The sequence below is a fragment of the Protomyctophum parallelum genome (genome assembly GCF_964188405.1).
Source record: "Protomyctophum parallelum genome assembly, chromosome: 8".
NCBI lineage: Eukaryota > Metazoa > Chordata > Actinopteri > Myctophiformes > Myctophidae > Protomyctophum > Protomyctophum parallelum.
In genome coordinates, this window is record NC_139703.1 from 47,440,787 (window position 1) to 47,467,160 (window position 26,374).

Consider the following 26,374-nt stretch of genomic DNA (forward strand, 5'->3'; position numbering starts at 1 on the left):
TTATAGTAGCATGTTTAATGCCACGCACCTCCTGAAATAATCTCTTCTAAGGTTGCATCCTCTGCGGCCTCACACAATAGCAAACATCCATGTTGGCACCCTGCTACAAAAAAGCCGCGGGGCAATTACATGAGCAGGGACAGCATGAGATCATAGATAACCAAGTCACATCAGGAGCTTCTGAATAAAGTTGTGCTTTTCAAGAGGAGACATAACATATATGATTATAAATAGTCAAAGCTGAAGCCTATATTATAGCATATGCTAGCCTACTCGAGATAGGCTACTTAAGAGTTAAGATCTTGGTGTTACAGAGGTCTTGCGTTATAGGTCTATGTGGGCAATTCTTTGTCGATCTAAAAAATTATCTGCATGCATGGCATTTCTCTGCGTTTTTATTAGCTATAGCCTCCAGTGACACTGACTCCGAGTTTTGACATGACAATGACAGAATCGTCCCTTCAGAGATGCTCATTTGAATTTCTCTTTTACTCACTTCATGCAGCTCATAAAATAACAGGGCTATAAAAATAGCCGGCTTAGGTTATAGGTTTAGCGCAATGATAAAAACGTAGCTTTCCTTTTGTGTCAATTGAGACACGCGGCCACCACCAATAGGCGTTGGAGGAGGTGGCATATGCTAATGAGGGACACATCTCCCCTGACCGTGACCTTGACAAACACAATAAAAAGGGGACACACCTCACCAAGTTGTTATTTCGTTGTCGGCATAACGAGGTCAGTCTACAACTTTTTTACTTTGTTTTCTCAGTTAGGCTGTATAGGCCTACGTTTGGCGCGTTGGGTTGGCTATGTTTTAAAGTGGTTTATCGACTCCAAATGTCATTCTGCATATAGCCCATATAGGCTACTGACAAGTTTATTTATGCTACGCGTGATACAGGATTGAATGCCTATAGCCTGCGGTGATAATTAGTGGATTTGTGCGCTCTTACGCACACAGTCATTCTAGTTTGCGCGTCTCTTTCACACTGCTCTTCTGGAAAGGCCGGAGAAGAACACCCATATTATGTCTCTTGATCTAACCGAATGATTTGTTCTCTTGTCCAAGGAGTCCCAGAAGCCTTCTGTTCCGTTGGTGCGTCGTGCACCAGGAGTTGTCATCATCACCATGTCCCGCTTTGACTTGAAGGAGTTTGGGGAGGCTGGACCGTTTTTGCGTAAAACAGACTTGGAGTTGCTGGCTGCGCAGGAGCCTTTTGATGGTACTTGGAAAGCTCCACAGTGGCACCGGGCTTCGCTCCGCGCACGTTTCAATCTATGTCACACATTTTGTCGTTTTACTGTATTGCATCCTATACTCAACACATCGGAATACAGGCATATTTCGTTTAGTTAGTTGGTTAGTTGGTTAGTTAGTTAGTTAGTTAGTCATTGCACTATACTTCCATCAACACTGTCTCTCCTCCGCGTTATTTGTTGTTAGGTAAGAAGCGCGTGTGGATCCCAGATGACAAGGAAGCTTATATTGAGGTCGAGATCAAAGAACTCGACGGTGACAACGTCATTGTTGAGACCAAAGACCGGAGGGTAAGTTAAGGCTACACAGGCCTATATAGCCTATACTGGCTTTGCGTAAAATAAAATGTGATATTATTTAATTCTTTATCTTCTATTAACAATTTTGGTATAAAATCAAACGTTATAAATGAGAAGACAAATAAATAATTATAATTTATGATTGAATGTGTTATGTGTCTGCAATACAGACCACTCTTTTTCACTATATAGATTTTTTTTTAAATGGTTTGCTGTAGCAACTGAACATGATAAGTGCACGACTATAGCCTTACAGGCTATACAGTCAACCTGTAAACCAGTCTCTGTTTCCTGCTTAGACAACATTAACAGTGAAGGAGGGTGAAGTCCAGCAGATGAACCCCGCAAAGTTTGACATGATAGAGGACATGGCCATGCTGACCCACCTCAACGAGGCCTCCGTGCTTTACAACCTGCGCAGACGCTATTCCCACTGGATGATCTATGTGAGTATATTCATTATGCAATGTTCACCAGTAGTGGGCCTAATTAAAATAGAGAATTGAAGCCTGCATGGAATGGCCTTTTTCTGTTTTTTCAATGGCAGATTTGTCTGGTTTCCTCCATGAGGCTCAGAGCCATGAGCCATGAGCTTGTGCAAACATGACATTTGACAATATGTCCCGATTTTGGAATTGTAGTCTGTATAGTTAAATTTGTCTTTACAAGAGTTCATTATGACACATTATGAAGGAATTTGACTTGTTGAGTTTGTTGTATTGTTGTAATCTACAATCAGTTAATAGACATAAACAAGCAGCAACAAAATATTAATATATTTGCTAAGTTATTATGTACATACTGTAGCCTATATATATTAAATGCAAACTAAAAGCTATGTGATTGTGTACACTATATGAAAGGCCTTTTATACTTCTCCCATGTTGATATTATGGTGCTGTTCTTCTTAGACCTACTCCGGGCTCTTCTGTGTGACAGTGAATCCATACAAATGGTTGCCTGTCTACGATCCCGCTGTGGTTGCTGCCTACAAAGGCAAGCGCCGCTCTGATTCCCCGCCCCACATCTACTCCATTGCAGATAACGCCTACAATGACATGCTGCAGAGTGAGTGGACACACACACACACACACACACACACACACACACACACACACACACACACACACACACACACACACACACACACACACACACACACACACACACACACACACACAGTAAAATCTTGAGTGTTAATTTAACTTGGAAAGTAAATGGTGCATTTATATATCGCCTTTATCCAAGGCGCTATACAGTAGAGTGAGTGAGACATTTGTACACTCTTGAGCAGGGACGTGGTGGGCCCGTATTTCAGGCTGCGTGCCGACGAAACGAAACACCGACGAATCAAGGGCGTGCGAGCGCATTTTAGGTCACTTTAGGTCCTACAGTGACCTAACAGGCTGCTGTGCACAACATTATTAATATGTCACAAAGCAACATGATTATATAGGCTGTTACCTTGTTAAAAGATACTTGTGTATCTTCGAAATTAAATATATGTTTTTTTTTTATATATATATAAAAAAATAAAAGAAAACGGCTGGCCCAGACCGGCCTGGACTGGACCGGCCGTTCGGGAGTTGTCCTGAATTTCCCAATGGCCAGCACGTCTCTGCTCTTGAGTTATACAAATGGATAAATCAACACTTGAGGATGTATCTGTGCTGTGCAGTAAAACATGCAAAAGTGCACTTTTCAGGATGACATCTATAGCATAATTATAAACAATAACAAAAAAAAAATTGCTTATATGCTTCTTCTTTTTTAAACTAGATCGGGAGAATCAATCCATGCTAATCACGTGAGTCAAAATGTTTAACAACCGAATGCACTCTTTTTCCAAGTCTGTGACATATTAAGACCGTATAGGACATTTGAATGTTTTGGCAATGTGAATAACTACATAATGTGTAAAGTATACCCTCCAAACACTGCCACTTAAAATGCATTTTTTGAATTATATTGTTGCACTTGAATGTAATTCAGTCAAAGCCAAACAAAGCCAGACGGTTCCCCCACCCCCCCTCTTCACTTGTAACGTATATTTTACGCAACCTTTTGTGTCCCGTTTTTACCTGTTTTATGCACACGTTTGTTCATTTATTTTTTATTTTTTGTCACACTCCTATAGCGGTGAGTCCGGTGCTGGCAAAACTGTCAACACGAAACGTGTCATTCAGTATTTTGCTATTGTGGCAGCTCTGGGGGAAACATCTGCTAAGAAAGGAGTAAGGCCAATATGGCAGTACATTTTTTTTGTTCCCCTTTCCCTTTTTCCTTTTTTTTTTGGTCCCAGGAATCCTTTAGAGAATTCCCCTTAAACATTCTTTCATACCTTTTCTTCATTAAGTATCAATGGTGAATGTCGACATTGATTACATTCATATAGACTTATACCCTCATCTGTATGTAGCTACTTTATCTTCTTGTTGATTTTTGGAATCATTTACATTTTTCCCTTTTCCTCTCATTTTCTCACTTTTTTCTTCTTTTTATTTTTTAAACCATTAACCCCAAGATGGCATAGCACTTTCAGTTGCTTTGATTTTAGTTCTTCCTATTTTGCTTGGCGTCCATTTTTACTCCCCCTTTTCTCCCACATTTCCTCCCATTTCCGTTCCTGCTTCGTTTTTGTGGCTTTGTTCATCATATAAAATGACGTGGTTTCTAAACCTTTATCACAGCTTTAACAATCAATATTTCAACTTGGTCATGATATTCCTCTTTGATGGTGAAACTGTCATTAAGTGTTTGCTTTATATATGCAATGATAACACAATCACCTTCTTCTCACCCTCATGGGTCAGCCAGTAAAACAGGGTATGTTAGCTCTATGACACAATCATCAGCATTGATTTATGTTGATGCATGTGTTCTATCTATCATTCAATTTGATTTAGAATTGTTGCTGCACTTTCAACCTGGAGTCCCTGTTTTGGGCATGTTAGGGCATTGGTGAAAATGTGCAAACATTTTCAAAAATTGCCCATGTCTTTTCATATTCTTAAAACATATTTTCCTAATATTCTAAACCTTTTCCACATTGTTTTCCAAAAATGATGAATTCTTTCCAAAAATGACAAAAATAGCAAGAATGTATTATTCCTCATACAATGAAATATTGGGCTTAACGTTACACTTTTATCCACACTTTTGTTGTGTGGATAAAATGATATTTTCACCGATCTATAGGGTAGAGTATACTAATATTATTTTACTTTCACAAATGCCATGGTTGTACTTCTCTGGTTTTCCTGCTCTTCTGTTGAGTCTTTTATATCCTGTGGTCTGCTTTGACCACTACTGTTTGACAAGTGGTATACTGCCTGAACTTGGTGAAAATTAAATGTCTCCCCTGAGCAAGCAGACTATTAGCTCAGTGGTAAAGCACTCGGGTTCAAATCCAGGGTAGGACATGAAAGTTACAGTGTAGATTTAACCACTTAAACCCTCTAGACCTGAGTTGGCTCTGTAGTTCGACCGCTTTTTCCTTCTACACCAAATCTCGTCCCCAAAAATAGCCGATCTGCAAGCTCGTAGATCGCTTATTTTTGGCTCCCCAGAATATGGATGCTGAGTTTCAAGTGGTTGAGATTGTTGTAATGCTATTCAGTTCATTTGAAATGGACACCAATGGACCATTTTATACGCTGTCAGATTTAGATTAACACTGAGGGTTATTTGACCGTGGAGGACTCACCCACCTTGTTATCTTTGCAGGGTACGCTGGAGGACCAGATTATTGAGGCGAACCCTGCAATGGAGGCGTTTGGCAATGCCAAAACGTTGAGGAACGACAACTCGTCCCGTTTTGTGAGTACCTGTTAAACGTTTGTGAATGCTCTGAAGCCCTATATTTCATTGTGATGAATAGTGAAAATAGCTAATAGCTAAGAAATCTCACAACACATTGACTATTTAAAAAATAAATAAAAATTTGGATAATTTGATTTTGAACAATCTTAAAATGTTTTCAAATGTGAAAATTAGTTTGAAATCTATTTTTATTTGTAAGGTTTTTTGAAGATGTTCACCTATAATGACATCCTCAAAATAAGATAATCCTCTAATTTCTCTACCACAGGGAAAGTTCATCCGTATCCATTTTGGACACACTGGAAAACTAGCCTCCTCTGATATTGACATATGTGAGTTAACACATTTACTTTTGTATTTATTCATTCATTCCAGTACACAGTAACATCCATATTATTATTATTATTATTATTGTTATTATTATTATTATTATTATTATTATTATATTTTTTAAAGATATTTTGGGGGCTTTTTCTGACTTTATTTGTAAGTATATTATTTATAAGTAGCGTAAAGTGTAATAGTGTAAAGTAGTCTGACAGGAAATGGGGAGAGAGAGAGATGGGGAGTGAAACGCCAGCTGTCTAGGCCCATGCCAAGTTAATTGAGTTAACTACATGTTTGCACTCATAGTTAAATGAACACTCAGGACTTAAATGAAGACATTTCCTGTGTATATTATGTGTTAATAAGTTGCTGCTCTCATTTGTCAGATCTTCTGGAAAAGTCCAGGGTGATATTTCAGCAGTCTGGTGAGAGGAGCTACCACATCTACTATCAGATCATGTCACAGAAGAAGCCAGAACTCCTAGGTAAGTTATTTCACTGCAAAAGTAAGTGTTAGTTTAGTTTAGTTTAACTCTGAGTGTTGTACCCCTGGGGGGGATTTCTTGGTAGTTAAGAATGATACTCCATTACCCTGGTGGACATGTAATTGAATGAATATTCATTGCAACGCTAGTAATGCTTAACTCATACACTGTCATACTACAGCGTCACATCCTGAAAATAGATGACACCGTCTTACTACAAAGTGCAAATCGTGCTTAAACCTAGGCCTGTCACAATTGTTACATAATTACCTAATCCCAATTAATTTTGCATAATCATCATAATCGTTTCCACGTTTTCAATGCATGAAAAATGTTCATGCATTTTCAACCATTTTCCAAAAATGTAATTCATTTATATATTTAAGCTATTTGTCATATCTTCACTGTGCAATTTTCATTTACAAAGCCTAAGAGGCAAACAGAAATGGGATTTGTATTCATAATATTCCAATGTCCAAGACCTCATCATGCACACTCCTCTCCTCACAGATATGCTACTGATATCCACCAACCCCTATGACTACCACTTCTGCTCCCAGGGCGTCACCACCGTGGAGAACATGGATGATGGGCAGGAGTTGATGGCCACTGACGTAAGAGCTTTTCTGTGCCGAAATAATATAATAATACCTTTGATTTATATACTGTCGCAGCTTAAAAAAAAACAACAACACAAAGTGCTTCCCAAAACAATAATCACAACAACGGCAGTCATAACACTATGTACTGTAAATATTGAAAGATAATGTACAAAGCAATGACTAATAAAACATGCATTTCTATGGTGTGTAAATGCACGGTGAATCGCTCCTCTTTCCAGGGGCCATGCTTAGCGTTTCATCATGACTGAATGAATAAAAGTATATACGTAGATATATAGGGGCAAGTATCTTTTCTCCAATATAATTTGAAGTGGTGACATCCCTTGTTCTTGGTTGTTCCCACAGCATGCCATGGATATTCTAGGTTTCATGACTGAGGAGAAATACGGCTGCTATAAAATAGTTGGAGCCATTATGCACTTTGGCAACATGAAATTCAAGCAAAAACAGCGCGAGGAACAGGCTGAGGCCGACGGCACTGAAAGTAAGATCCCCAGAGTACAAAGAACACAACAAGGGGGCACGGTGGCACAGTTGGTAGTGCTGTCGCCTCACAGCTAGAAGGTCCTGGGTTCGATTCCCGCTCGGGGCGCTGTGGGTGCTGGCGGTGTGTTTCCTCCTCCGCGTCATCAGTGCCCATACCCGAAGGCGGGGTTGGCGAAAGGGCCTTTCTGTGTGGAGTTTGCATGTTCTCCCCGTGTCCCCTAGGGTAGGTACCCTCACAAAAACATGCAGTAATCCTGGTCTCTAAACTGCCTCCCCCTGGCCAGCCGGGACGCCTGATGGAGGGGAAAGGAACTGGTTGGAATAACGTGCTCCTTCCACGCGCTACGTCCAACCAGGGAAACTCCCCCCTGTCAGGTGTAAAGGAGCAACTTGGACACTCAAGCATGAAGGAAGCATGAGTTAAGTCCGTTGCTCTCCCTAGGTTGGCGGAGGGTGTGTAGAGCCCAGGATCACATCACAGGATGATTGACACAGGGGTGAAAAATGGGTTACAAAATCGTGGGACAAAAAAAATATATATAAAAAAAGAAAAAAGAACACAACACAGTGAAGTGACAGTCTATGTTTAAGCTTGACAGTGAAGTCACAGTAAAGTTGATTGTGATGGTTTCGCTTCCATTCTATGTTGGTTTGACAGGTGCTGACAAAGCCTCCTACTTGATGGGAGTCAGTTCAGCTGACCTAATCAAGGGGCTCCTGCACCCCAGGGTGAAGGTTGGCAATGAGTATGTGGTGAAGGGTCAGAGTGTTGAACAGGTGAGTGAATGCAAATCCCAACCTTCTTTGGGCTAGTGCTCCCTATCCAATAGCCAGGTCCCTTACCGCCCCCACACCCAATTAAAAGGCCAGCTTTATTTTTTATTGTGTATTGTGTTGGTTATAGAATTTAGAAAACATCTCATCAATTTCAAGTCGGTATCATTGTCAGTATCATGGTCAGTATCATGTGACATGATTACACAATGACCAGTACCATATAGACACAATGACCAGTACCGTGACATCCCTGTCACCCAGTGCAGTGAGAGAGGCCTGATATGACAGGGCTATAAGGCCGTCATGGTATATCATGTTACCGTATTGCCATGGTGACAGGGTAACACAGCATTTCAGGCTCATATACTGTAGCACAGAGTAGACCAAAGTCCAAAGTATGGACTTATTTTGTAAAGCACCTAATTGTAACTGTTTGCTTGAAAAGCACAAACCGTAAAATGTAATGAATGCTTAGGACACATTATAATTATTGCTTACATACAGTTTCAAACATAAAGTAGGATTATGCTCAGAGTCTGTGGACTCAAGCCTTTGTAACATAATATGTATCAGCCAGTACGACCAGTAGGAGGATGAGGAGGTTTAACTGAACAATCTCGAAATATTCCAAAGTATTTTGTAGGAAGAAGAAATAAGCTTCTTCATTTGCATTGCTATTCTATTTGCTAATAAGCAAGTAGTGTCAATAAGCAGTAGTCTTAATTATTAATCAATCGATGCACTCAGGATTCTACACACTCTGCAATCTGGTATCCACGCAACAGAGGCTACTTGTGTGAACTTCGATGACCATGTTTCTTGTGCGTGTGACTGTGTGTGTTGCGTGGCTGCTGTTATAGGTTAACTATGCCGTCGGCGCCCTAGCCAAAGCTACCTATGACCGCATGTTCAAATGGCTTGTGGGACGCATCAACCGGACATTGTACACGTCCCTGCCTCGCCAGTACTTCATAGGTGTACTGGATATCGCTGGCTTTGAGATCTTTGATGTGAGTTTTTCCATTTTGTCAATTCATTTACAGTCAGAGCAATGTAGAGAACGTTGCCTAGGTGGACTCACTGAAGAATCACTTTTATTTGAGTGTGTACGCTTTGATCTAATACCAGCAGGTGCCCTCTCAGAGTGTGTGACACACTAGCAGTGGTGCAGGATATAATCAATGTAACATATTTTCTAGTTTAGACATGCTGTTGTGTTCAATTCTAAAGTTCTCCTAAACACCTGTTCCACTTTCATTGCAGCTCAACAGCTTTGAGCAGCTGTGCATCAACTTTACCAATGAGAAACTGCAACAGTACTTCAACCACCACATGTTCATCCTGGAACAGGAAGAGTACAAGAGAGAGGGCATCGACTGGACCTTCATCGACTTCGGGCTTGACCTTCAGGCTTGCATTGATCTAATTGAAAAAGTACAAACAGCATATTTCATGTTAGGTTACTCATTGTTATCTCTTCATCTGTAATCTGTATCTGTCTTGGATAAAGTTGGTACTACTTTGCTCTTTATTTGTATTTCAATACTTTATGTGATCATCAGCTCTCATGTATAAATTAATGACATAATGAACCACCTCCTCTTCCTCTAGCCACTGGGAATCATGTCCATTCTTGAAGAGGAGTGCATGTTCCCCAAGGCCACTGAGAACAGCTTCAAGGCCAAGATGTTCGATAATCACATTGGCAAGTCAGCTAACTTCCAAAAACCCAGACCGGATAAGAAGCGCAAGTACGAGGCCCACTTTGAGCTTGTCCACTACGCCGGAGTGGTAAGTCCATCCTTACTAAAGATTGACCTATCAAGCATTAGGAAAACCTCCTCTGCTTCAATAGAGGGTATGCGTGTGACATCATTGTACCTGGAAGTTATGCGGGAACGCCCACTGAGTGGCAAAAAACTACTTTCTGGCATTGACAGCCCATTCATCCAAACAGAAAAGTCCTGTCTGATTGCATTAAACAATGTTAAACTCACCAACATTGCAGCTGTAAGAAAAGCTTGAATTATCCTCTTTCTATCTGCAAAGTTTTTGTTTAATAAAAATCCACCATAGAAATGTTATGAGCTACTTTCTGTCAAGAAAATGGAAGGGCTTTGCTGCCTCCTGCATCATGTGACATTTAGAAACAGGTGGTACACAGGACGGTTGAGTGATTTCCAACGAGCGCTTCCAAACTCCAACACTCTATGCTGCTCAATGTCTGCTCAGTCTAGATGAGGGGGGGCCGTGTCCTGATGGGAAAATCATGCATGTATTGTGCATACTCTCTATACCACACAGTATTCACTCGCAGAGTTAAAAGAACCTTTGAAACCTTTAGGGACATTTGGGCTTTTTTCAGGTGAAACTACGTAATTAGATACAGTGTACAATGTACAGTGTATTTTTTTTACATTTGAGAAAAATCTTGAAATTGTGAGAACTGCTGATTTAGAAGAAAAATGAATCGGCCTCAGGTCTTAATGGGTTAAGATGTTGGCTGTATATCTAACAGGTACCATACAACATTGGTGGCTGGCTGGAGAAAAACAAAGACCCGTTGAATGAGACGGTGGTGGTGTGCTTCCAGAAGTCTGCCAACAAGTTACTGGCCTCTCTGTATGAGAACTATGTCAGCTCAGACACAGGTACAAGGCAACCTGATGACATTCATGACTGTAGACTAGATCACTGGTTTCCACTCGCGACCCGTACAAATTGGTCCGCAACCCAAACATGGGTCCTGTCGAGTACTGACCCACTATTTGTGTCGCGGACCAATTGTTATGGGTTGTGAGTTAATTAGTTTTTAATTTCCTAAAAATCAAAAGATTATAAAATAATCAGACGTTTTCATCAATTAAAAACTATTCCAAATTTTTTCAAAAGTATTTTATAAAAAAATTAAAAGTTTAGGAAGTAGTGAAAATGGCAAGCTCACAAGACGTCACGAAGCGACGCGATATGCTATTTTCACTAGTTTGGGTCGCAGACAAATCTAATTTCAAAGTCTAATTTCTCTCTCTCTCTCTCGAGTTAAACAGTGTGGGAACCAGTGCTCTAGATCACTGGGATCAATGTATGATTAAACTGATGAGTCTTATCACCCATGAGCAGCAGACCCCAAGAGCGGGGTCAAGGAGAAGAGGAAGAAGGCTGCATCTTTTCAGACTGTATCTCAGCTTCACAAGGTGAGCCTGGCACCGGTTTGATGTCAATGTACACCAGCGTTATGTAGTTGATTTAATCCCCTCAATCATATTCAAGTAGAACCAGAATATCCAGTGATAAATTATCATTGGAGTGCCGGGAAGGAGGCAGTTAAGACTTGCAGTGATGTTTAGGGCATTGATCACATGAACATCACTTTAAGTCTGTGCTGGCTCCTCTCTCTTCTACACCGGGGACAACGTATGAAGGTGATCACAATGTGCTCTAAAACAGACTATGATCTTTGCAGCAATTTGCACAGTCCTGTTCGTAGTGTGGTGTTGAGGTTTTTGCTCAAGTCATCGAATAATTCTTAGTCACTGATTCTTTTCGATTTTGCTTTCTGCTACATTTCTCCGCACCTTCAGGAAAATCTGAACAAGCTGATGACCAACCTCCGCAGCACACAGCCCCACTTTGTGCGCTGCCTCATCCCTAATGAGTCAAAGACTCCAGGTATGACACAGTGTATTCAATTACCACATCTTATTACATGGCTTTGTTGAATACACCATTCTGTTGTTCAATTAAGTTACTGCATCTCTGAACAACGGACCATTCTGACTATTTTTACATTTATGTAGAATAATCAGATTCTTAACTGTGGAATTAACTATTATATGGTATATTTGTTACATATTAAAATTCAAATAGGTTTGATGTCAAATATAATTAATAATAATTCAGTATTTAATTTAAAATGATTGATTTTGAGGTGGTGTCATGGCACAAACATTTCATCAGAAACTAAGTTCCTGTGTGCAACTATTATTGTATTATTCCAGGGATCATGGATGCCTTTATGGTTCTGCACCAACTACGCTGCAATGGTGTGCTGGAGGGCATTAGAATCTGCAGAAAGGGCTTCCCTAACCGCCTTCTCTATGCTGACTTCAAACAGCGGTGAGATGAATGGGACAAATGCAGACAGTAAAGTCCTCAAGAGTGTCGAAAATGGACCATTTGGGTCCATTTGTACACTTTGTTTTACACAAATGTCAACAAACCGTTCCTTAGATAATAGATACCAATGTGAATCTGAGTCTGGATCAGTAACAGAACCTGCTATCTTACTCGTGGACAGCTATCGCATCCTGAACCCACAAGCCATCCCAGATGACACGTTTGTGGACAGCAGGAAGGCTTCTGAGAAGCTGCTGGCCTCTTTGGATGTGGACCACACCCAGTATAGATTTGGACACACGAAGGTGGGAGGGCGGAGATTGGGTTTGAAAATTATTGTTGACAATTATACTGTCAAGTCTCGTCTGATCCTATAGGCCTATGATAATAATAGTCACAGAGTGGCACGATACCAACTAATATTTGGGTGCATTTGTAAATATGTTGTGAAAATCAGTTTAGATTTCCAAGCGTTATTCTGATGATAACGTTATAGAGAGATAATTTATGTACTGCCATTTTGCATTTTTGTCTCTGAATGCATTTAAATCAACATGAATTCATCCTATGTATAAATGTGAATATAGCCATGTTGATTTAATGATTTGTTACACATAGATGTGTTTTGAATGAATACTCTAGTAGCCTACCAAAGAAATATCACATTTTGGCCAACCTTACACACACCACTGGTGTTAACCAGTGTCCCACACAATCGAACAGTCTGTTTTTGTACTTTCAAAATTGAATTAACACTGCTGTTCATTATCAGCCATTGATTATTGCAGTGGTTTTGTTCCTATAAATACAGGTGTTCTTCAAAGCAGGCCTCCTTGGCGTTCTAGAAGAGCTGAGGGACGATCGCTTGGCCAAAGTCCTCACCATGTTACAGGCTGTGAGCCGTGGCAAGATCATGAAGTTGGAGCTCTTTAAGATGATGGAGAGGAAGTAAGTATGAGATCAAAAGGAACATTCGGCTTCATATCTTAATCACTTAAGACTGATTTATACTTTGTTGTACGGTGGTGTCGCACAGCAATGCATTGTGAGCTATAGAAGAGAGTAGATGTGTTTAGTATGCCGACCTAGCAGGGCAGGAGAGTAAAGTAAGAGGGTTTGCTTTGAACCTCACCGGCAGATGAAGACATTGCTATGAAATGAGTGCACTGGGTGACCAGTTGCTTTCCCAAACAGGATCAGTAGGAACATGATCAGCTGCGATCCTTTCATCGTGTGATACATTATACCTTAGTGCTCCCTCCCTTGGTCTAGTATTTGTGGCATGCAAGGGCAGTGTTATCGGCGTGTGTGAGGCGTGTGCTTGCCCTTATATGGTTACCAGGCATGTGTGTGGCCCTATTGGTAATAAGGGCCCTGGCTCTCTCTTGTCACATACACACACGCCCGTCTCTGCCATTCTCACCTTTATCCCTCTAAATTAAACAATGCTGACGCTGTCCACAGAGCTCCGTGGCGACATGTGTCAAGTGGCAGCTGCTTGGGTACACCCTAAAAATATGCCACCCCCCCCCTCCCTCTCTCCCTGAACGCCCCATACCCCATGGCTCCTTTTGTCCGCGGCGCCTGCACTTCTAAGTGACTGCGGGGATGGGATATGTGGCGGGTGACGGAGGATTAAAGGATGCCGTTGGACAGAGGGCTTCGGTTTCTAAATAAACACAGAGACGTTCACCTTTGAGGCACCCAGCGTGGAGTCATGTCAAACATTCAATCAGACTCATAGCTCAGCTAACCCCTACCTCATTCAACCACCTCCCATTCTACTAGATCCCTCCGACACAACCTTGTCTTGTCCATTGGTATGTGCGCGCGCGGGCACACGCACACACACACACACACACACACACACACACACACACACACACACACACACACACACACACACACACACAACACACACACACACACACACACACACACACACACACACACACACACACACACACACACACACACCCACACACACACACACACACACACACACACACAAAACACACCTCTAAACCCTGACAGTAAGTCCTTGAGCAATCTACCTCAGTTCCATATTTAGAGTTCTGATTAACTCTACTATTGAGATATTCTAAATATATTATCCTTTAATTCTTTCTTCCTTTAATTATTTTCCATTGGTTTTTTTTGTTCTGTTTGTTGGTTTGTTTGTTTCATTTTGCCAATACCATGTGTATACAGTAGTCCCTCAATTAAATTAAATTAAATTAAATTAAATTAAATTAAATTAAATTAAATTCAATTCAATTCAATTACATCTGCAGTCCCCACACAAAAAATGACAGAACAGGCAGACAGTGGAATACATTAGATTAGGAAACAAAGCATAAAAACATACATGCAAGAACCTGACACAATGCCTACCTGACAGTGAGGAGCATAACTTGTGTGGTGGAGAACACTATCCCTCCCAGTTCCTGCTGAATAACTTGTAGCAGTTGCTAGTGCAACAACAGAGAACGCCCTTCCCTGCCAACTTCCCACCAGCGTGAAAATGTTAATTTGATCACCCTTTAATTATTTCACCCTTTTATTTCTGTCACTTTTTTCTTTCACCCTTTATTTCTTTAATGCCTTTCCTTCTTGTTTACAGAGAGGCTTTGATGATCATCCAATGGAACATCCGGGCCTTCAATATAGTGAAACACTGGCCTTGGATGAGACTCTTCTTTAGGATCAAACCTCTGTTGAAGAGTGCTGCCACAGAGAAGGAGCTTGCTGCTCTGAAGGAAGAACTGGCCAGGCTCAAAGAGGCTCTGGAGAAATCGGAGATCAAGCGTAAGGAGCTTGAAGAGAGGCAGGTCAGCCTGATCCAGGAGAAGAATGACCTCTCTCTGCTGCTTCAGGCAGTAAGTACTGTAGGAACATTCACAGAGCAATTCTAGAACAATCCATACACCCATTCACTCATTCAACATTACCAGTACAGATGCCGTGTTTTAATTTTAGTGTTAGGATCCAGATGTCAGTACTAAAACTGCATGCGCTCAACCTTTCCAGACACATGTTGACTTTTATATCTCGTCTCAGTCTATTACTCAACTCGTTTGTTCTTTTGGTACGGCGTCCTCTCTCGTCAGGAGCAGGACAACCTGGCGGATGCAGAGGACCGCTGTGACCTGCTGATCAAGACCAAGATCCAGCTGGAGGCCAAGGTCAAAGAGCTGTTGGAGAGGCTGGAGGACGAGGAGGAGATGAATGCCACCGTGCTCTCCAAGAAGCGGAAGCTGGAGGATGAGTGTGCCGAGCTGAAGAAGGATATTGATGATCTGGAGATCACCCTGGCCAAGGTGGAGAAGGAGAAGCATGCCACCGAGAACAAGGTGAGCGAAGAACGCAGAACAATGTAACACCTGGGGGAACAAATCCAGGCCCATACCAACATCCCATGCTCTATGCTTTATTCATTATTCATTCGGATCCCCATTAGGTGCCACTCCTCTTTAAAGATACAAATTACAGTAAATCAACTAATAATGACATGTTTCGGCCAAAGGGCCTTCGTCTGAGAGTCGCGTGAAAAAAAGGACACTTCAGTGAAGTTTGATATCCTCAGGCCCTGCTAGTGGTAAAGGCCAGTTGACGACATTGCTCCCTCTAGTCCTAAAACCAGCTCGGACTACTCATTAACTGGTCAAAACAGGTGACATGAAACAAAAACCAGAGCTTTGTGTATTATTTTCTCCCGCATCCACATGCATGATGCAGGTGAAGAACCTCATAGAAGAGATGGCAGTGCTGGATGAGACCATTCTGAAGCTGACCAAGGAGAAGAAGGCTCTTCAGGAGGCTCACCAGCAAACACTGGATGACCTGCAGGTGGAGGAGGACAAAGTCAACATCCTGACCAAAGCTAAGGCCAAGCTGGAGCAACAAGTGGACGATGTGAGTTTATAAATGTTCCAGTTCAAGGACACTTCATCCTCCTAATAAGCCTTATTTATACTAATGCGACAAAGTTTACCCTAGACAGTAACAGAAGGTGCTGTATGCATCCCATGTCTATAATATTATCTCATAATGCTTTATAACAATAATCATAACACATTGACTTGAAGGTGAAGGTCAAGTATGATAATACTACATCATTGTTGGATACTGAGACCTCATTCCTCATCATTGTTGGATACTGAGACCTCAAATATTGAGAAACTCTCAATATTTGCCATTGCCAATGAAAGGACAAATTAGGTCAAATGTCCGCCAAATATGATGTACATTTGTGGCAACAGGCATTCTGATTGACCAGTATGAAATGATTCATGATGATGTACAATGATTAGAGCGCCCCTCACTTTTCATAAAGCAATATGAATTTATGAGTTCTTATAACTATAATTGTACAGGGTTATGAGCAGAAAAGAATGCATTATGAGTATGTTTTAAAATGCATTATATACATGGGATGTATAAGTTAGCAACTCTCCCATGATCACATTGACTGAAATAATTCACAGATTTACATAGATTTAATCTATTTATTTTATATGGCATTCATATAAATTAACTTGATGTTTATTCTTTTTCTCAGTTGGAGGGCTCTCTGGAGCAAGAAAAGAAGCTGCGCATGGACCTGGAACGTTGCAAACGCAAACTGGAGGGAGATTTGAAGCTTTCCATGGAGTCGGTTATGGACCTGGACAATGACAAACAGCAACTTGAAGAGAGGCTGAAAAAGTCAGTCATTTGCATATTTAGATTTTTAAGAAACGTATTTTTTGTTTTCTTTCAAGTTATTTAAAATGAATTATATATTTTTTACTTTTCAACCAGGAAAGACTTTGAAATGAATGAGATGAGTTCCAAAATTGAAGATGAATTGGCTTTGGTCATTCAACTTGAAAAGAAGATAAAAGAGCTTCAGGTAAGGGATGGACCCTGCCGTGGATAACGCACAAAGCTTTACGCATCATCATAACAGCATCTGAACAAAGTTAGACCAGTGGTTTTCAACCCTTTTCATATCAAGGTCCATTATTACTTGCACGAGCAGAGCGGCGCAACTACTGTTTTCGGCTGCGTATGTCGGTGACAACCTCGGCCAATCAGGGATTGTGAATCTTTGGTGACACCCTCAGTCAATATGGGATTGTACATTTTTGGTGACACCCTCGGCCAATCAGGAACCACCGTTTTTACACAAACATCATAGTTACGTCATCATGTCGAATACATGCAACTCCACGTCGGCCGCCTTCCATCGGTTTCACGCCTCCCGTGTGTTTCTGCAGGCTCGTATCGAGGAGCTGGAGGAGGAGCTGGAGGCGGACAGGGCCTGCAGGGCCAAGGTGGAGAAGCAGCGCGCGGACGTGGCCCGCGACCTGGAGGAGCTCAGTGAGCGCCTGGAGGAGGCTGGCGGCGCCACCTCGGCCCAGGTGGAGATGAACAAGAAGCGCGAGAGCGACTTCCTGAAGCTACGGCGGGACCTGGAGGAGGCCATGCTGCACCACGAGGCCACGACGGCCGCGCTGCGCAAGAAGCACGCCGACACGGTGGCGGAGCTCGGAGAGCAGATCGACAGTCTGCAGCGCGTCAAGCAGAAGCTGGAGAAGGAGCGCAGCGAGGCCAAGATGGAGGTGGACGACCTGGCCTCCACCGTGGAGCAGCTCTCCAAGAGCAAGGTACACATGAAGCAACCAGGGGTCTTCAACCTATAGCGGAGAGAGAGAGAGATGTGAAGCAGGGACACCCTACTTACTACTACATAGATGTCTTCATCATTGTTTACACATTATCTTTTATATTATTTTGGATTCATGTTAATGTGTATTTTGGACATTTAACCACTTAATACTTGTCTCTTGGTCTTGGAAACCTTTGAAATAGCAGATCTACAAGCCAACAAAGTGCGACGCATTGTGGGCTTGTAGATCTGCTATGTTCAGAAAATATTACCACACATTTTTAGGCACAGCTGCTACTGACAAAACGTATATTAACACAAATAAAAACAATAACATGATGTTATCAATATCTAGATAAAATAATAAGCTAACCGACCAACCAATTTCACAATGTCTCCAGGCCAACTCAGAGAAAATGTGCCGCATGTATGAAGACCAAATGAACGAGACTAAAGCCAAAGTGGAGGAGCTCCAAAGGCAGCTCAATGACGCCAGCGCCCAGAGGGCTCGAGCTAATGCCGAAAGTGGTATGGGATCTCTGGGGGCACACACACACACACACACACACACACACACACACACACACACACACACACACACACACTGTATGATACGATACAGATGCAGACTGCTCTCTATCTTGTCTCTGTGCAGCTGAGCTGAGCAGGAAGCTTGAAGAACGGGAAGCCTTAGTCTCCCAACTTCAGCGTGCCAAGACCTCCTCCTGCCAGACTACGGAGGAGCTCAAGAAACAGCTGGACGAGGAGAATAAGGTCCACTGCTTTGTCATTGCAACCATTTATCGTTTACGTGCAGTAAACTACCAGCATTGAAGAATAGAGGCAGAACTGTAAATCACTCTCTATCACCTTGATGGTTTGTCTTTAGCAGTGGTGAGAAAAGAACGAAGTAGAAACATTCTGTTCATCACGTTTTTTTTTGCTCCCGATCCGATTCCGATCATTAGATTTTGAGTCGATCGGTCGATACAGATTTTTATCGATCCGGTATTTATATACACAACGCATCGCAATTAAAACAGGGCTGAAGTGGTTAATGTATGTTTTGTTGTAATATAAATCGAAACTAATAACTACAGCTTTCAAATAATTAGTAGTGGAGTAAAAGTACAATATTTGTCGCTTGAGATGTAGTGGACTAGAAGTAAAAGTATAGAAAATCGGGAAACACTCAAGTAAAAGTACCTGAAATTGTTAAAAGCACAGACAGTACTTGACTACACTTAGTTACTTTGCTTCCTCCACTGGTCTTTAGGCTAAGAGTGCCCTGGCCCACGCCCTGCAGTCATCCAGACACGACTGTGACCTGCTGAGAGAGCAGTATGAGGAGGAGGCCGAGGCCAAGGCTGAGCTGCAGAGGGCGCTGTCGAAAGCCAACGCTGAGGTGGCCCAGTGGAGGACCAAGTACGAGACCGACGCCATCCAAAGGACAGAGGAACTGGAGGAGGCTAAGTAAGTAACATTCTGCTCTGTATCATCATATCAAATCATATCATATGATATATCATATCATATCGTATCGTCACTGTTGGGCAGAAACCGCCGACCTCTGTATTCTAACTTTTTGTGGTTTCTTTCTTTTCGTAAATGAATGCCGAATTTGATCATATACTACCAGCATAACACAAAAGTAGCAGATCTGCAACTTTTGCTATTTTTTTATTTGAATCCTGAAAAGTAACAGTTTGGGGCATATGAGGTTTCCACTCGACAGAGACTATATAATGGAGCCAGATGGGACAGTGTCAATCTAATAACACGTACTGTATAGCTGCAGTTTGTAATCATTTACGTTTACACACTTTGCCATTAGGAAGAAGCTTGCGACTCGTTTGCAGGATGCTGAGGAGTCAGTGGAAGCTTCCAATGCCAAATGCTCCTCCCTGGAGAAGACCAAGCACAGGCTGCAGACGGAGATCGAGGACCTGGTCGTGGACCTGGAGCGCTCGAATGCTGCAGCTGCAGCACTGGACAAGAAGCAGCGCCACTTTGACAAGGTAAGGATGGACACATATTTATTGGCGCTGCACTGCGGCGACATCATGGACATAAGAGCTACGTTAAGACAAATTTATTCCTCGGGAGACAAATAAAGAACCTTGAAAACTTGAAACTTGAAACAAAGTGGAGCTCATCAGTCTAGTTGAAGTCACACATTGTCTGACTAGGACCTTTAATGGAGGATTTCCGATTTCATTCAATCAAATGTTACATTTTCCCAATCTGTCAGATTCAGTTATACATACCATGATCATGCAACATCATGGGTTTTGAATCAGACCGACTTTGCTGCGTGTCACTATCCCATTTCTCTCTCCCCATATCCTAGCTGCCAGCCTACTGTCGTATCAATAAAGTCATATAATAAAGTTATATAAATAAATAATAAATATAGCTGCAAGCAGCGATAAGACGGCTGCTCAACAGTGGTATTGCAGCTGTTTGTAAGACAGACAGACAGACAGACAGACAGACAGACAGACAGACAGACAGACAGACGTCGGGCCATGATAATGTTTTTGACCCAGTATTTGTCATTTGTATTGACCCAGTATTCTTTATTTTCATCCATCTCTGCATGTCGTCCTCTCGTCCTCAACCTGTAGTTTGTCTCCTCTGTACAATGCGCAAATACAGAAACAAGCAATATGCCATGTGTCTGATAATATCTTACAGGTTCTGTCGGAGTGGAAACAAAAATATGAGGAGTGTCAGTTAGAGTTGGAAAGTTCTCAGAAAGAGTCTCGTGGTCTGAGCACGGAGCTCTTCAAACTGAAGAACTCCTATGAGGAGGCTCTGGACCATCTGGAGACCACCAAGAGGGAGCACAAGAACCTCCAAGGTACTACAAAATACAGTAACAGAAGGAGTGAGCACCTGAGAAGTCTGGCCACCTCAATGTTAAATTGGCAAATTTTTGAACAAGGGTCGTGATTTCTTCCCACCCTAAAACATGATCATCCGGTCTTATAAGGAGTCAGTTAAAAAAAGTGTACAGTATTTGTTAGAAATTTGTTTTTATGTGGGCACGCCCACCAGTTCATTAAGTATGCCTGGTGGGTAGTGATGGGTGGTGATCTACCTGAACTGAAGCCGCAGCAACAGCTGTAGTTGTATGATAAAGGGGGAGGGGTTAGTGGAGGGGCTGATAGTGTGATGTCACTATATTACTGTTTATTTCATTGGCCCGTTTGACTGTCAAGGTTTCATTCTCCAGGAAGAAACCCTAAATACAAAGTTAATACACCATTGCACATAAAAACAATACAAAAATTGTGGCACTCCCTCTTTAAGCATGTTTGAACATTTGACATTTAGCCAGTTATTATGGCATAAACAATACTTTAAACATTTTTGGTCTGATAATGATGTTCAAATCATGTATATTTTACATTATTTCAGACCATTTTCAAAAGCATACTTTTATTCATTACGTTTTCACATTTTGGGGTTCTCAGGTGCCCACTCCACTCGTCCTGTATTCCAGAATAGAGGGCTTCATTGAACCCTGGGTCATTATGTGAAAATACACCAGAACACTGGAGTGTAGCTCTGAGAACAACTAAGGACAATCTAGAGGTGTTTAGTGAGTCTCCTGGGCAGATGACCTCAGTGCTCTAAATATATCCTCCTATGATGAATAGTTCAGAAGTTATGTATGACATTTTCTTTATCAATAATTGATATAAATGATATTTTCCACCAAGTGTACAGTATGTCAAATATTTAGCTAAATATCTAACACATGACTTTTCATGGCTTTGTGTTGTGATCATTTGATGATGCATATTGATTCATTGCAGACAGAGTGACATAGACACAGAAGAAATGACAACCTTAAGAATAGTTTTGCAATCACTTTGTGACTCATCTAATAAGCTGACTGATATCCCCAACACTAGAGGAGATAGCCGACCTGTGCGATCAAATCAGCCAGGGAGCAAAGACCGTCCTCGAACTGGAGAAGATGAAGAAGGGACTGGACCTGGAAAAAACTGAGATCCAAGCTGCACTAGAGGAGGCTGAGGTAAGCATTCTATCACTTTCCTTTTGTTTTTCTTCTGTGGACCAATTTAGCTTCAGGCTAACCATATTATTATTACTAAGTTCTGTGTCTATCTCAGGGCACTCTGGAGCACGAAGAGAGTAAAACTCTCCGCATCCAGCTGGAACTTAACCAGATCAAGGCAGACATTGACAGGAAGCTGTCAGAAAAGGATGAGGAAATTGACAACCTTCGGTGAGCTTTATAACCAGATATAACACTCTACATTTTAGAATCCCAGACCACTTCCCCATAACTTCTTAATCTACATGGTGTTACATGCTGTGTTGAGCAATCCAACATTTGAGCCACATGTCAGCCATGGTCCTTAACTTACTCTGTCTCTCCTTCACTTCTTTAAGCCGCAACCACCAGAGATCACTGGAGGCCATGCAGACCACATTGGATGCAGAGTCCAAGTCTCGAAACGAGGCGGTCCGTCTGAGGAAGAAGATGGAGGGTGATCTGAATGAGATGGAGGTGCAGTTGGCCCACGCCAACAGACAGGCCGCTGAGTCCCAGAAACTCTTGCGAAATCTGCAGGTCCAGATCAAGGTGAGTTCTTACTACAGCCTCTAGGTTAGGCTCATATATTTATTTACTTATTTGTACATTTTCTAAATCAATGTAGCACTTTGCCCTTTTTGCATCGCTTAGGGTTGTAACTTTTTGTAGATTCTTATTGTATTTTTAGGTATTCTGGAGGGATAAACAAGGATGTATTCTGTAATGTCATGTATTGTGGTAGCACTGATGTGCAATTTTATTTCTGCCACTCGTAAAAGAGATTTCTGTCTCAATATGTTTTTACTGGTTAAATAAAGGTTAAATAAAAATAAAACAAACAGCCAGCCTGCCAACTAACCCCTGTTTGTCATGTCAACTAGCAGATGCTAATGTCTACATTTCTCTTTTTTGTTTTATTTACATCACATATATAGAAAATATAATTCTTTAGACTACGTTCCATCCCCGATATGGTCTGTCATTTTCATGCCGTGAATTAACTTGATTCCTGATTGCATAAGGTCAGGTACATAATGTGAAATTCTGTGGCTGCAGGATGCTCAGTTGGAGCTGGATGAGACCCTGCACCAGAATGAGGAACTGAAGGAGCAGGCGGCAGTGACAGAGCGCCGCAACAACCTGCTGGCTGCAGAGGTGGAGGAGCTGAGGGCCCTGCTGGAGCAGAACGACCGGGCTCGGAAAATAGCCGAGCACGAACTGCTCGAGTGCACCGAGAGAGTCAACCTGTTGCATGCTCAGGTAAGGTATCAGCGCATTGAGTACCAGAGAGGACATAAGAAGCTGAGGTCAGAGAACATCATTGTCATCTTTTTATGCAGAACACTGGCCTGATCAACCAGAAGAAGAAGCTGGAAAGTGATCTGTCCATGCTGTCCACCGAGGTGGATGATGCAGTGCAGGAGTGCCGCAATGCAGAAGAAAAGGCCAAGAAGGCCATCACTGACGTAAGGCCCTACACACATTTACAGAGCTCACATAATACTGACTCGGACTCCCTGCATGAGTCAATAGCCTAACGAGTTCTGTAATTCCAACACTGTCCTTTTGTAGGCAGCTATGATGGCAGAGGAGCTGAAGAAAGAGCAGGACACCACTGCACATCTGGAGAGGATGAAGAAGAACATGGAGCAGACCGTCAAGGACCTGCAGATGCGTCTCGACGAGGCTGAGCAGATTGCACTCAAGGGTGGCAGGAAGCAGATCCAGAAACTAGAGACCAGGGTGAGGTGTTTTACACTGGAAAATCTGTAGTCAATGTGGTAGACCGGGGGCCAGACAGGGTTGGGTTAGAAGTTGACTTCCAACCAGGTTACTTTTTAAATTGTTGTTAGTCCAAGGTGGCATTTTGTCATGTCCCACATATGCATCTCTTATATAGTATTAATCAAACACTTTGAAAGTCACCAGAAGTCCAAGCACACAATCATAATGATTTGAATTAGAAATGTTAACAATATAGCCTACTCATGCAAGATTATTGAATAGAAAATGACATAGTTAATTTTGGGAGGCGGTTTCCATGGCAGACAGCCAATGTGGCTGCTTTGGTTACACAGTATTTAGGGAAAGCAACTTTACCCAAGCATTGATTCAGGCGCTATCCTACCTGTTCATCTTTGGAATAGTGAGAGCAGACTTGTAACTGTCTAAACGCATTGGCAGGTAAAAGACCTAGAAAGTGAGCTTGAGTCTGAGCAGAAGATGAGCCAGGAGTATCAGAAGGGCGTGCGCAAGTATGAGAGGAGGATCAAAGAACTCACCTACCAGGTAACATATACTGCATCTGCATAGATGGAACAACATACTGCTAGGGTTTGAAACAAGTAGCGATTGTTTGTGGACAGAATGAAAAACCTAGAATGCCCTGTGCTGTTTTTGCAGACTGAGGAGGACAGAAAAAACTTGGTTCGCCTCCAGGACCTCATAGACAAGCTGCAGGCTAAGCTGAAAAGCTACAAGAGACAGGCTGAAGAGGCGGTAAGTGCACTTAAAAAGACACACACACACACACACACACACACACACACACACACACACACACACACACACACACACACACACACACACACACACACACATATATATATACACTGTATATATACATTTAGCCCACACGCTGCCTACTAGTGTAGCTTATCTAGCTATCTCAAAACAAAATAATGTTTTCTACCGTCGCGACTGTGTGGCGGTCCTACGTCACATGCATTAACGTTGGTCGGACATGGTCCAGCTGATCTATCTATCTAGCCCACCAAAACAAACGTAAAATGTACTTTTCGCATATTAGACAGCGACATAAAAATACCATGGATATAATTAAACACATTGTTCCCCTGTGCACAGCGCAGATAACACACTCCAGGTAAGAACAAAAAACTGATCTGAAGCTGCACTTTCACTTTGTGTTGACTTATCTCCAGAGTCCTCAGTCCTGCAGGCCCATAATCTCATCTGTCACTAACCTCTCTACAATGCCATATGCCAGTCTAGCCTTAAAACCTACATTTATATGTTATTCAATATATTACTTTTTGCACAAAATATAGGCTTTTCCTAAACCAAACCCTCATTTAAAAGTTATGTAGGCTGCCATTTTAATTTCAAGGACCCCCTAAATGTATATGAATGAATTAGCCTGGGGTGACAGGGTCCTAGGCCATTTCATTATGATTTTCATCTCTGGACTGGGACCCCAATACATGTTACAGAGATGTTTACAATATTTTACATAACAGTAGCTACTTATATTTTGTTATTTAAAGCTGTGATTATTTATTTAAGAAGCACTATTCTGAACCAATGTTCGCCTTGAAATAAAAATAAAAAGATGTAATCATCCTTTAAATCAACCTTTAAGCTAAAATAATTATGACCGGGGACTTAAAATCAATGTTGTAATTGATGGCCTTCATGCCCTGGCACTCGGCCTTTGTGCCCTCAAAAAGTTGATGCTTTATTTGCCTACAAATCACAACTATAATGATCCCTGTCAGCAACCTTTTGTACTGTAAGTGGGTCTTGATATAAATCTATCTATCTATCTATCTATCTATCTATCTATCTATCTATCTATCTATCTATCTATCTATCTATCTATCTATCTATCTATCTATCTATCTATCTATCTATCTATCTATCTATCTATCTATCTATCTATCTATCTATCTATCTATCTATCTATCTATCTATCTATCTATCTATCTATCTATCTAGTCAAATATTGCATCAGCGTACCTCTGCTGGAAAAAACTGCAGAATAACATAACTGTAGATGACATGAGGATGGGCTGCAAATGATGACTCCTGTTTCTATCCCCACGTATTCACAGGACGAGCAGTCCAACACCAACCTGTCCAAGTACAGGAAGGTTCAGCATGAACTTGATGATGCAGAAGAAAGAGCTGATATGGCCGAGTCACAGGTCAACAAGCTCCGTATTCGCACCCGGGACCAAGGTGGCAAGGTCAGTAGTTTAATATCATTAGAGGACTTCATGTGATTCAATCATGGTGTGACCTTTAGAAGTATTCTTTGAAATAACTTGCTATTCTCAGAACAGACATGATGCAATCCAATATTGAAGTTAGCCTCACATACCGTGTCTCATGTGATGTCTTGTGTGGACCGGTGTGGTCATGGGTATTTTCTGTCTGTGTGTTACACTGTATATGTGGTTGCTAATAAACATGTCTTGTGTATTTCAGCTCGCTGAGTGACACGATGAAGAAGACCGCCTATCACAGTCTGCCAGCTGCAACAGCTGTGCATGCCTGTGAGGATGCGCCTCTAATAAAGACTATTTAACCTGTAAATATGACTAGTTATTTTTTGTCTGGAGGAAATAAATCACACTCGTGTGAAGTGAGGGGTGCTCTTATCATCATACATCATCATACATCACATTCCGTGCTCAGCCAATCAAATCATCAC

At 41.7% G+C, this 26,374-nt stretch overlaps 1 protein-coding gene across 2 annotated transcripts; it reads left to right on the top strand.

The window, feature by feature from the left end:
* Nucleotides 1-706: 706 nt before the first annotated feature.
* Nucleotides 707-26,256, top strand: myh7ba (myosin, heavy chain 7B, cardiac muscle, beta a). 2 transcript variants are annotated; one of them, XM_083770691.1, is made up of 43 exons: nucleotides 707-738; nucleotides 1,073-1,226; nucleotides 1,448-1,551; nucleotides 1,860-2,006; nucleotides 2,472-2,628; nucleotides 3,340-3,367; nucleotides 3,698-3,794; nucleotides 5,287-5,379; nucleotides 5,651-5,714; nucleotides 6,096-6,194; nucleotides 6,705-6,808; nucleotides 7,163-7,301; nucleotides 7,962-8,080; nucleotides 8,941-9,090; nucleotides 9,344-9,514; nucleotides 9,692-9,871; nucleotides 10,599-10,731; nucleotides 11,201-11,274; nucleotides 11,662-11,749; nucleotides 12,079-12,196; nucleotides 12,378-12,501; nucleotides 13,008-13,144; nucleotides 14,820-15,075; nucleotides 15,307-15,549; nucleotides 15,935-16,111; nucleotides 16,758-16,903; nucleotides 17,000-17,090; nucleotides 17,458-17,847; nucleotides 18,251-18,377; nucleotides 18,505-18,623; nucleotides 19,126-19,322; nucleotides 19,684-19,867; nucleotides 20,547-20,712; nucleotides 21,773-21,897; nucleotides 21,995-22,110; nucleotides 22,278-22,470; nucleotides 22,978-23,181; nucleotides 23,262-23,387; nucleotides 23,494-23,664; nucleotides 24,106-24,210; nucleotides 24,325-24,420; nucleotides 25,773-25,907; nucleotides 26,149-26,256. In XM_083770691.1, the coding sequence occupies exons 2-43, from the start codon at nucleotides 1,133-1,135 to the stop codon at nucleotides 26,158-26,160; spliced, it is 5,799 nt and encodes a 1,932-aa protein (XP_083626817.1). In that variant the 5' UTR covers nucleotides 707-738; nucleotides 1,073-1,132; the 3' UTR covers nucleotides 26,161-26,256. The 2 variants fall into 2 exon arrangements, with proteins under 2 accessions (XP_083626817.1, XP_083626818.1); XM_083770692.1 differs by lacking the exons at nucleotides 707-738; nucleotides 1,073-1,226; nucleotides 1,448-1,551; nucleotides 1,860-2,006; nucleotides 3,698-3,794 and having other exon boundaries at nucleotides 2,518-2,628.
* The last annotated feature ends 118 nt before the right edge of the window (nucleotides 26,257-26,374 follow it).

Coding starts and splice junctions, on each gene's coding strand:
- myh7ba (XM_083770691.1), top strand. CDS start 1,133: ATGTCCCGCTTTGACTTGAAGGAGTTTGGGGAGGCTGGACCGTTTTTG. Junction 7,302..7,961: donor TGAGGCCGACGGCACTGAAA/GTAAGATCCCCA, acceptor TTGGTTTGACAG/GTGCTGACAAAGCCTCCTAC. Junction 9,091..9,343: donor CTGGCTTTGAGATCTTTGAT/GTGAGTTTTTCC, acceptor CTTTCATTGCAG/CTCAACAGCTTTGAGCAGCT.